Consider the following 12137-nt stretch of genomic DNA (forward strand, 5'->3'; position numbering starts at 1 on the left):
TGCCTCTCCTAAGAATTCATAACCTACTAATAATCCTCCTGGAGATAAAATCTCTGCACAGCCTGCATCCAGGCAATCAGCACTCTAATGATTGCTTCTTTTTATGTTTACTAATCCTGAAATGTCTGAAGTGTCCTCAGAGTCTTGTCCTTGCATTTCCCACCCTCCTCCTTAGGATGCTGCAGATTCCCTGCAGAGCTGCTGGACCACTGTTGTTTCAGGCTGTTGTTTCAGGCTGTGTAGGCACCATCAGAGCTCCCTGTCATGACTTGAACACCAGGATGGTGATATTTGCTGTGCCAGTTTGACTCTGCCCAGCCAGGACATTTTCATTCCTTTGCTGTTTAATTGCTCTTCATTTTGCTGGTTGAGGCAGTTGCTTAAACTGAAACTTTTTGCCGGTTTGAACTTGCCTGAAATGAAAGCAGGAGGCCCTGAAACTGTCTGAGCTAAACTCCTGTAAGGAGTGGTTCCATTTTGCAGGCTGGTTTCTTGGTGATAATCTCTGAGCTGCAGCCTCCCAGTGCTTGGTCTGGGGTGGGCTCTGCTCCCCCTCTTCTCAGATGCCCTTGGGTTGAAATTTGGGCTGCTGAGGTTGCCCAGGTTGACTTTGCACAGGCTGGTGTCAGTGCTGATGCTCTGGGTGATTAAACATCAACTATTTAACCTCTATTTCAGCCCAAAGAGTGCAGCCCTTGTGCTCCCCTGTGCAGTCTTTGTGCAAAGCCTGTCTCTGCATCCTGAGCTTGCTGGGGAAGTCTGCAGGGCTGAGCTTCCACCCCTGGGGGGATGAGGAGGGAACACAGGCTTTGCACCAGCTTTCTGCTCCCTCTGATTCTGGAGCTGGATAAGAACCGGGACACCTCCAGGCACGAGGTGGAATTGCTGCCTGATGTCTGTCCTCACCTGCAGGGACTTGCAAGTGGCTTCTTGGGAACCACTTTTTAGCCAACACTTCCCAGGACATTCTGCACTCCCAGGCTGGTTTCCCAGCTTCTGGGAGCAATTGGGGACCCACCAGTGCCCAGCCCTCTGTGCCAGGCTTGGCCTTAGGCTGTGGTTCTCTGGGGCTTGGAGTTGTCCCTTCCAGACAGTGCAAACAAAGGAGCTGTAGAAAGAGTTTGCAAATAAATGTGTTAAAATAAAGCCCAAGCAAAGCACAGGGACATCACGAACAAGTGTTAAACATCCCCATTCAGTGCCTGGCTTTCAATACCGTGGTCTGTGCACTTTGTGAATGAAGGGATTCCTACTCAGGCTATCCTTGAATGCAGGGATTTCCTACTCTGAGTAAATGCAGGGGTTTCCTACTCTGCACCACTTCATAAATAAGAATACCAATTAAAAGCAGGAATCCAAAGGAAGTTGTTAAGGTAAATATTTTGTTAAAAACTACATTAAAGGGGGAAGAAAAAACAAAATTTCAAAAGGTGACAATAAAAGAGGAACTTTTCCTTCTTTGTGCAGGTGTACCAAAGTTCCCCAAAGAAAAAATCGAGCCTCTGGATGTGGAGCATGGAGATTCTGTGATTTTGCACTGTAACCCCCCAAAAGGCATCCCACCTTTGCATATCTATTGGATGAATATTGGTAAGTAAACAGTTTTGGCACAGTTCATGCAAGGAGATTCAAAACATTTGTCTTCCAGAGCAGCTTCATTGCAGATTCATAATTGATGAGAATGAGAAGTCTGCAAGTGCTTGGGAGAAATATCTGGATACTCAAAAATGAAGAATGGAGATCTGTCTTCACAGGACACAAGTTGTAGAGTGGATTGACACAATAAGTTATCAAAGATGAGCTATCAGAAAGCTCATATTTCAGTTAATGACTACCAATAATGAGGATTCCTGCATTTATGGAGAGAGGATATTATGTGTCAATATTCATCAACTAATGGTTGATTTATGAAACCAAGAAAAAAAACAATCTGTTGGGTTTGTATAATTAGTTCCTTGTGGGTTTCTGTGCTGTTATTCTGCAGCATTTGTGCTCTGCAGGAATTTCTGGCTCTTGGGAAGCAAAGTAACTCCTGTTGTCTCCATGACATGAAAGGTTTGTTTGGGATGCTGCCCAGGTACCTGCAGAGACAGGGTGCCAGACTAAAGCTCTGATCCTTTAAGGCAGCCCCGCTGCTCCTGCCAGGCCTGGTTAGCACAGACCTGCATTAGGCTGGATCAGCAAGGAGGCAGAACAGCAACCCAAGCTCCTACAAATGTGCCCTGCCCTAATCTGGAGTTACAGAACAGCAAAATGCTTGGGAGACTGGCTGGGGAGACATCTGCCAGTGGTGACCTCCAGATCACCATTCCAGACCTTTCTGTTAGGAGAGATGCTGAAAATTTACTTCTACCTGAGCAGGAACTTTGCCCTGTGTATTTTTTATTATCGATTATTTTCCATCTACATTATAAATAGGTATTGTTACAGAAAAATATTTATTGTACATTGAATATTGATGAATAACCCATTGTTTACGCCGTGTTTTCTGCCTTTTTGCATCCAAGTTCTGTTTTGTGGCTGTATCTGGAAGGAAGCACATGAGAGGGGAGCATTAGTGAAGCAGCTCAGTGTCATTACCATCTCACAATTATTTTCTTCTTGCAGATTTGCAGCACATTCCACAAGATGAAAGGGTCTCCATGAGCCTTAAGGGAGATCTGTACTTCGCCAACGTGGAGGAGAATGACAGTAGGAGTGATTATTGTTGCTTTGCAGCATTTCCAAGGCTCAGGACAATTGTGCAGAAAATGCCAATGACGCTGAAGGTTTCCCGTTGTAAGTCTGGGCATGAGCAGTTCCCTGTTTTCTGATGCTTTCTGAACTCCCCAGGCATCAGTGCGTGCCCATGTGTGCCCTGTGTCTTTGAAGAGATGCTCTCTTAAGAAAGGGCACATTACTGAGCTTATTTCCTGCATTATTAACCTTATTCTCAGAGCTAAATTCAACCCAGAAAAGCTTTTTGCAGCTGTCGGACCCCAAAAGTGCCCCGTTCTTCCTCCTGTTCTCCCCACGGGGAAAGCCAATGATGTATTAGGGAAATCTGCTTCTCTTACAGTCCTGCAGGTCTCTGACAGATGGGACTTCACTGGGTTTTGAGGACTTTATGTGGCCACCTCCTCTCTGTTTTTGTCCAGCTGCATCCATGTGGTTGGGAAGGATGGTGCTTTCCAGGCTGCCCTCAGTATCAGTGGTCACACAAAAGGCACTTTCCATTTTCTTCATGAAATGTTGTGTAGGGAACATCAAATTTTCATTTATTTATTTTTTTTAAATTTATTTTTCCATCTCTGTTTTCCTGTAGTCTCCAAGGATTTTATACCAAAGATGGTTTCAGGTACTGCCCTGCCCTCGGGTCTCACTGGGGCGTGCAGGGATTGCTCTCCCACAGAATCTCACAATTGTTGAGGTTGGAAAAGTCCTTGAAGATCATTGAGTCCAACTGTTCTCCCAGAACTGCCAAGCCCAGAACTAACCCAGCTCCCCAAGTGCCACATCTACGTGGCTTTAAAATCCCTGTAGGGATGGGGATTCCACCACTGGAAAAACCTTTCAGTGAAGAAATTTTCCCTGATATCCAACGTAAACCTCCCTTGGTGCAACTTGAGGCTGTTTCCTCTTGTCCTGTTCCCTGTGAGGAGACCAACATCCCCTCAGCTCCCCTCTCCTGTCAGGGAGTTGCAGAGCCAGAAGGTCCCTCCTGACCCCCCTTTTCTCCAGGCTGAGCCCCCCCAGCTCCCTCAGCTGCTCCTGCTGCTCCAGCCCCTTCCCAGCTCCATCAAACCTGTCCATTTTTTGGGCGCACACAACCTGCTGTGGTGTCAAACCCCTGATTCCAGCCCTGACTGGATGGGCTGTACACCTACAGTGTTAGAACCAGAGGAAAAGGATACAAATACTCAAGGAAAAAAAAAAAAATAACCCCAGCCTTTGGGGCACAGTTCCAGCTGTGCTAAATCAGCAAAGCCCAACAGAAACTGGTGGAACTAAGGCAGCTTAAACCAGCTGGAGGCCCATCCTGCTCTGCCTGCACCTCTTCTGGCTGTAAGAATTTGTGCTATCACTTGTACCACTCACTGAGCTCCCGGTGCCCTTAATATCAGTTTTCTGTTTCACTAATACTTCTGACCTTTGGGGCTTATGCAGCTCAGAAAGCCAAGGAGATTTTTTTTGCTTCGTGAATGAAAATCTCATATTTAATATGTGATTCTGAGTGTTTTCTTGTCAGGATAAAAAGATAAAGGATTGACTGGTGGCTTTGTGTGTCTTAATGCTTGCTTAAAGTGTATCTTGGGATAATAATTGTGAGAAAAATATCCAGGGGAAACGTTGCTCTCTGTGGGTTTTCCACTGGGTCCAGTCCCCCACACGTGCACACACAGAGAAAAATTAGATGGGCTTTGGCTGTGGGGCCACTGGTAGCCCTGGAAGCGACCCAAAAACCCACTTCAGTGTGTCCACTTTGTCATCAAAGTCACAAGACTTGGTCTAGGAAAAAAAAAAAAGTGAAACATAAATTAAAGGGTTTTGTAAACTCAGCTTGACATCGCCCACCCCACTCTGTGCCAAGTCCCTGCTGAGGGACTGCATTAAAAAAAGACATATAAGGAAATTTAAGCAATAAGAAACAAGAGAATAAATAAATTAGATACCCTTTCTTTTTAATGGATACTTAGAACTTAGTGATTTTTTTTTTTACCCTAGATAGCAAGGTTGAAAAGCTGATTGCATCACCCATGGAGTATTTTGCAGAATAACACATATATTTGAACAATTTCCATTGTATTTTCAAAAATTTGTTGTTCATCTGTTACTTTCCTTTATATTTTTCTTTCTTTCTTTCTTTTATGGCAGAAATTGAGGGGGGTTGGGGCGGGGCATGATTTTGTTTTGGTTGATTTATTGTTTCTTTTGATTCTATCTCAACCCTGCATGTTTGTGTTTGGTTGTCACTTTTATTTATTTCAGTAAAGCATGCTAATGACTCAGGCTCACCTAACGCTGCTGTTACTAAGGGTGAGTTGAATACATCTGTTCTTTAGCCTTTAAACTGAGAATCCACCAGCTGAGATGAAATGGGAACCGGTAAAAAAAAAAAAAAAAAAGAAAAAATATCACAAAAGCCTTTTGATTGTGATGGGTTGGATTTAAGTGCTCCGTGGAGGACAATTTGCTCATCTCAAAGTTTTTGACAGAAGTCTGCAGGGTTTTTAATAAAAAGGTAGCTTTTTTTAGTTGAGGAAGAAGCATTCACTCTCCAGAACATGATGTAAGGAGGGTGACATCCTGGGTTTCTTGTGTTATCAGCTCAGAGCAGCAGCCAGAGCTGGATGCTCCAGATCTTTTTCTGGCAGTTAGGAAAACTCTAGGATTAGGGAGCCACGGTTTGACACCATGAATTCATGTCCAAAGGGTCACCCAGGGGCTGCATTATTTCAGGGGGAGCTCAAGGTGTGGATTTACAGAGTTTTGGGTGCTCTGAGTTAATTGTCCCCATGGACACAACCCTCCCTGTATATGAGAGGTGCTTCTCTCTGTCTGTACCTTGACCTGCATGTTACACCCCACAAGTAAGGACTACAGCAAAGCATTTCTCATCCTGAGGATTCCCAGTTTCCATTGCTTTTTGTGCCCCTCTCTGAAAAAATAACCTGGAAATATCCTGCTGAGCTTTATGCAGGCAGTGGGGATAAGCCAGAAGGCAGCTAGTGGCTATTCCTGCAATTCTCCACCCAGTTAATTTTGTTTAAAATGTATAAAAACGAGAGTCTTGGGTTTTGTTTGTAGCTCTTGACTCTGATTTCTTTGGTTGAATTACTTTTTAGAGTCTCTGTTTTTTGAAATGCCCGATTCGAACCTCCCGAAAGATCTTGTTTTGCTGGACAAGCTCCGAGAAGGGTTTTGGGGATGGATGATTTGGAGCACTCATCAAGCCTCAAGCCTTTGCCCGTGGAGGCTGAGCCCTGTGAGCAGAGCAAGCAGGTCTTGGGAGGTGTGGCAGACACTCCAACCCAGCTTTTCCCTCCGAGGGATATCTGAACTCCTGCTGGGAAGGGGCACTGCCTGCCTTTGGAAGCAGGAGGTGGAGGCAGATGGGAAATGTGTGAGCGTATCCAGAGGCACCAAAGGGTTCTGCTGCAGCTCAGAGCACTTGTGACACAGATCTGTAGAGATACAAAGCAAGGGGAGGAAGAAATGAAAAATTGGAAAATGGTTCAGGGAGATATATGTGGTCTTTTACCAAATCATCCATAACTGACTATTTTTGAAGAACTAGGACCATTTGGGGACTTATTCATTACTGTGCTAATTGTTATGAGAGTGATAACTGGGCAGGCATTGAACTCTCTCTGTGTCTCATCATGAAACCCTTGTTTGGCAGCCTGGAACAAATGGGCCGTTGAAATCAAATACAAGTCAATCTTGTTTTATTATTTTAACAGTCTTCCCTACAAATTGTATCTCCATTACTGTAGATTTAATAATTGTAGCAAGAAGGGCAATTCTGTGTGATGTTCAAGTCAGGAGAGATGATGTTTCGTCTGAGGTTTAAAACATAACAAAGTCAATGCAGAAGAAGGGTGTTAAGAAAGATGGTGTGGACCAGAAGCTCAGCAACTGAGGGCACCAGTGTACACAGACTGGATGAGATGAATGGTAGGAAGGGCCAGTGCTTGGAAAACAGGACATAAAACTGTAGGAAAAAGGGGTTTCACCAGTACTGCTGCCTGTTGATATCACTGTACTTGTCTTCTGACTCTTATCAGGAGAAATAAATGTCCTGGATTAGCCTCAAACTGTGTAAATAAAAAAGAAAACGTTCAAATCCATGTCTGAAACCTTCTGACAGCAGTGATGTTTGGGGCATTACTGAGGGCCCTAAGAGTTCATGTCTAACTTCTCCTTTATTTTATCTTTCAGCAAATTTTATCAAGGAAAGAAAACCCAAACTGCTGATCCCTCCTGAATCTGCTGGCAGTAGCTCATCAGTCACTGTCATCAAGGGAGGTGTCCTGCTCCTCGAATGTATTGCTGAAGGGCTGTGAGTAATGCACAATTCTGCACAACTTAATCACCTCTTGAGATAGAAATGAGCAGAGAAAAAGCTGTATTACCAATTATACAACAGTTTGAAATTGAATTTCTAGGCAGAGTTGTTTGTGAAGTTTGTGTGCTCCTTGTAAAGCAGCACAGAGCACATGCAACACTGGTTATTGCTGTAGCTTGTAAACAAGTAATTAAAATCACATCATGGTAAGTATGGATTTTTTTTTTTATTGTTGTATTTAAAAAAGGCCCCTATTATTGAGCTTTTTTCAGTAGTACTACTTTCGAGATGTTGAGAAACTAAATAACATCAGCATCCACTTCTGTTTTGTGGCTCACAACCTGTGATGTTTCTTTTCTGGTTTTGTCAATTCAGTTTTGCTTCAATGCTCAACATTTTTTCAGCAAGATCTCATGTTTTTAAAAGCAAAGTGCTTGAGTGATGTGATACAAGGCATTCTTTAAGGAGTGGATGTGCCACTGAGTGAAACCAGTGGTCCATCTCGCCCAGTTGCAGCAGGAGATGCTGGTTCAGGTGTCCATGTGAACCTCCCTGCTCACTGTGGTCCATTCCCCAGCACCCAGAATTCCATACAAAGGATGTTCTTTCCAGGATGCTCTCACAGATGACAGTATGTGAAGGAACAAAGTCCCTGACTATGTAAAAATACAGTAAACCTGAATCAGCCTTATAGGTTTGATCCTGCTAAAACCAGCAGTAATGGGCAAACCTCAGATTTGGTCCCAGTCCCAAGTTTTCCTGGGCCCACTCCTGTGTGTGTTGTGGTGCTTTGTGCTGCACAGACATCTCAAACTTGTTATTGCTGTCAGTATTTATCTTAGGAAGCTACTCAAAGGTTAGTTGTGGATCCAGGTGTAGGAACTATGGAGGAATATCTGGAGGAGGAGATGTTCAGTGTAAAAATATATCACAAAATCACAGAATGGTGTGGGTTTGAAGGGACCTTAAAGCTCATCTCATTCCACCCCCTGCCATGGCCACCTTCCACTAGCCCAGGTTGCTCCAAACCCTGTCCAACCTGGCCTTGGACACTTCCAGGGATGGGGCAGCCACAGCTTCTCTGGGCAACCTGTGCCAGGGCCTACCCACCCTCATAGGGATGAATTTCTTCCTCAAATCCAACCTAAACCTACTCTCATTCAATTTGAAGCCATTGCCCCTTGTCCTGTCGCTCCAGGCTCTTGTAAATAGCGTCTCTTCCTTTCTCTTATAGGTTCCCTTAAGGTACTGGGAGGGTTAATACAGGGCAGGGTAAAAATAGATGGTATGTGGCGGGAAATCAGGACAATTTTGTTGATTTTTGTAAAAAACACAGGACAAAATGAGGGTGAGCAAAAAAGGGAATGGCTAAATAAATGTTGAGTGCCATCCTCACAACTTAGCTGTGATTCCCTCTCTCAGAGCTGTCCCTGCTGCACTAACTCCCACAGACAGAAACCCCAGTCCAGTTTTCCAATATTTCCCATGTGCCTGTCCATGCAATAGTCGAGCTGCCACCAGAGAAACAGGTAAAGCGAAAATCTCTGCACCCACCAAACCCACAGTGAAAGCAAAGTCCCTTCTGGTTTGTTTGTGACAGAGCTTTGTGTCAAACAGAGCCTTAAATCACCCTCTCCTCCTGCTGTACAACAGAGGCAGAGCCTGCTTAGCACAGACATAATTCCTAATAAAGGCTCTGAAATTATATCCCCTCTCGAAAATTCCAAAGTCAGGATATTTATCTGCCTGAACAAACATGTTTAGGGTATTTTGTTTTTCCATAAGGGCTTGAAAGGGCATTGCTCATTTAGGCTGGCAGGGTTCTGCCTCTGCAGTTGGTTGGCATTCCTGAAGGAAGGTGAATTACTTGTCTCTGTTGGATTCACTCCAGGTATCTGCAGCAAGTTTTGGTTCCCTGTTGCAACACTTCCTTGTCTAATTCACTTCCCATCAAACTAATTTGCTGACCCACAAACCTCCCCTAGTCCACAGTTATGAGTTTATAGAGTTTTCAAAGTATTGAATGGGCAAAGCACCTTGAAAATACTCCAATATGAATTTCAGGTGCAGAAGTTGATATCATATACAAGAAGAGAAAGCCAGAAAAGCTTGTTTATTTGGGAAAAGGTAAAAAAAAAAATATATATATACAATTTTCACTCAAAAATTTCCAGGAAACTCTTTTAAAAATTATTTTTTCAAACAAAAAGGTGGGTTTTTTCAAAACAGCCACTTTTGAAAGAATACAAAGTACTTCTTTATACTTTCATTGAAATCCTTCAAAAAATGCAATATTTAGAACAAAAAAAAAGCTTTTTTTTTTTTTTTTGCTAAAATTTCCCTTTTCAGCAGAAAAATGATCAGCTTTGCCTGTATCTCTGCCAATCCATCCCACCAAATGTCCCCAACCCATGGAAGCAGATAGACCGAGCCAGATTCCCAACAACTAAGATCAGGGGCATCCAACTGCAAAATAAGGAATTAAGTACATTTCCAATCTGTCATTTTTTCTGAAGACTTATATCCTGAGTAATGGCAGTGTCAGGAGGGCGTTGCCTCCGTGCCACACCGAGGAGACACGAGGCCAGGCTTTGGGACAAGAGCGGGACAAGGACTCTGGCAGGAAATAATGGGATATTCGCATTCAGTGCTCCTAGAAATCTATAATTTCTGGGTACCTGGGGCTTTGTGCAGCTCGTGCCAGGGCATCCAGCCACGGGAACAGACGGGCACGAGAGTGAGCAGATCTGACACTGTGTCCGTGTGTCGTGTGCGGTGTCGGGAACGCGGAGCCCAGCTGGGAATGCGCAGACGACGGTCTGGCCCCAATCCCTGTGTCACCGCTTTCTGAGGGTGTAAAGAGCATTTCAGCCACCTCCAGTGGTTGGCCAACAGGCAGGCAGTGAGTGAAGTCACTCTAATGAAGTCTTCACCTCCTCGTCTGTCCTCAGGTGCCCTTTTGGAGCGGGAGGAGATGAGCTCCGGTCCCTCTCCCACAGTCCGTGCCAACACACACTCAAGGAATGCAGCCTCGTGCTTTGTCCTGCTGAAGAACCCACTCACAGGGGTTCTCCAAATCAGGAAGCAGTACAGAATAGTTTTGGTCTATAATATAACCCTTAGTTAGCCCTGGAGTTTTAAAAAGGCTCAAAATCCTCTGACAAACCACAGTGTGAAGTCTCCAGCAGTGCTATCACAGGAAGCAGCTTAGTATACAACTAAAAATCTTCTTTTTTTATTTTTTTTAGCCCAACTCCTCATCTAAGCTGGGTCAAAGTCACTGGAAACATGCCCAAGGACGAACCAGAAACAGAGAATTTTGGGAAGATCCTGAAGATAGATCAAGTGTCAGCAGCTGATGAAGGGACGTACCAGTGCACGGCGAGCAACCCCATGGGGAGGGCGAAGCACGAGTTCCACGTCCACGTGGAAGGTGCTGAGTACACTTCACTGACCTTACTGATTTTGAACAGAGAGCTGGTGAAAGGGAAGGGAATAATATAATAATAATCAGCTTTTCCATATTTTATGGAAATGCTTTTCCAAATTTTATGTTTATATAATAATGATGACCTTTGCTAATATAACTCGATGTCATGTGTGAATTGCACGACACTATTTAATTTTTGATACCTAATTTAATTTTGGTCTCTTAAATTTGGGAAGGTTGCAGAAAGTAGCAACTCTAAAAAAAAAAATATGTGTATATATATATAAGTAATGCATCTTTTTTCCTGAACCATGAAGGCCTTACAAAGTGGTGAACAGGAGTACAAATACGTGAGCAGATTCAATATTCTAAAGATGTGAGTTAGTCAAGCAGAGATATTGATGAAATGTCTTGTATTAATCTGAGTGTCAGACAAAAAGATCTAATTGTTCCCCTTGCCCTTAAAGACTGAAAATGGCTACTCTGGGCTGGATCAGAGGGACATTTAGCTCAGTTCTCTTTCTTTGGCTTCCTCCAAAGTGAGTTCCTAGGAAGGGCTGTAAAATTGCAGTGAGCAGACATGGTATCAGCCCTCTCCTCCCCTCCTTCCTGTGCTCTCTTGCTGTGAATTTGTGTAGGGACAACCTGAGCTAAGAGTGGTTTCTATAATCCTTGAAAAGCATCATAAAAATTTGTGAAACAAAGTAAAACAAATATTTTCTACTAATTGTGAACAGAATCATTTAGGTTGGAAAAGAGCTCTAAGATCATAGGGTCCAACCTGTGAACAATCCACCACCACCTCCTCAACAGTTTTAAAAAATTGTAGTATGATCTTTTTTGTCATCCCACTGAGTATCCAAGGCCTGTTCCCACCCCACCTGCTTGCTTGGAAGGATGACCAATATTAGCAGCGTTCATAAATAGTTTTAGGGTTCCACTTGTGCTCGTCATACCCTTGTGTGAGGGGTGGTGAGTCTCTGTGCATGATCACACACAGGTCTGGTGGCTGATCCAGGTGAGGGCTGGCTGCTTGTGCTTGTGCAAAACAGAGAACCTGCTGTGTTTGTGCAAGATTTGCTCGTCATTTATTTATGGTGCTCGAGAAGGTGGTAGATTAACAAAGCCAGCCAAGATCCCTTCATCCCAGGCATCTTGCAGAGTGCAGATAGAGGTGTGTGGCTCCATCCCCCTTCCTCCTCCTCCCCAAATTCTGAAGGTGTGAGCCCTTCACACAAGGCAGATGTAGATGCTCTTTCCCAGGAGCCAAGCAGAGTTCTGGTGAGACTTAGAAAAGACAAACAAGACCTGCAGACCCCTCCCAGCCACTGCAGCTTCTGCCCAGGAATAGCTGCAGAATGAGAATCCTGAAGCACAGCTGAAAAACTCCCCGAGAACATTTTACTGGTGAGAAATTTTCCACCCTCTGCTCTGCAGAGTCAAAAAATGAAATAAATAACCAGCAGGATTATCTGTCAGAGTCTGCCAACAGCTTCATTTTCATCTGGGCTTCTTCTCACTCCCTGGTCACAAGGAGTCACAATGATGGGAGGAAAGGCACTTTCAACCCCTGCTCTGTATTTACTCATCAGCTGAGGAAAAGCCTTTTCTCCCAGTGTGTGATGAATCATTCCCATCCACTTGACACAACCTCGTGCC

The 12137-nt window shown here is 44.1% G+C and overlaps 1 protein-coding gene across 11 annotated transcripts in view; it reads left to right on the top strand.

The window, feature by feature from the left end:
- CHL1 (cell adhesion molecule L1 like) overlaps positions 1 to 12137 on the top strand; it is a 137035-nt gene that overhangs the window by 87508 nt on the left and 37390 nt on the right. For 9 of the 11 annotated variants that reach the window (XR_003527181.1, XM_027640215.1, XM_027640216.1 and 6 more), the window contains 5 exons: positions 1468 to 1590; positions 2608 to 2778; positions 4969 to 5016; positions 6922 to 7042; positions 10297 to 10481. Coding sequence is in view for 10 of the 11 variants with exons in the window: in XM_027640215.1 (XP_027496016.1) it covers positions 1468 to 1590; positions 2608 to 2778; positions 4969 to 5016; positions 6922 to 7042; positions 10297 to 10481 (648 nt within the window). In the remaining variant the exon portion in view is untranslated. The remainder of the gene's footprint in view (positions 1 to 1467; positions 1591 to 2607; positions 2779 to 4968; positions 5017 to 6921; positions 7043 to 10296; positions 10482 to 12137) is intronic. The other 2 variants (XM_027640219.1, XM_027640220.1) reach the window with 1 other exon arrangement.

The sequence above is a fragment of the Corapipo altera genome, unplaced genomic scaffold (assembly GCF_003945725.1).
Source record: "Corapipo altera isolate COAL_440 unplaced genomic scaffold, ASM394572v1 55, whole genome shotgun sequence".
NCBI lineage: Eukaryota > Metazoa > Chordata > Aves > Passeriformes > Pipridae > Corapipo > Corapipo altera.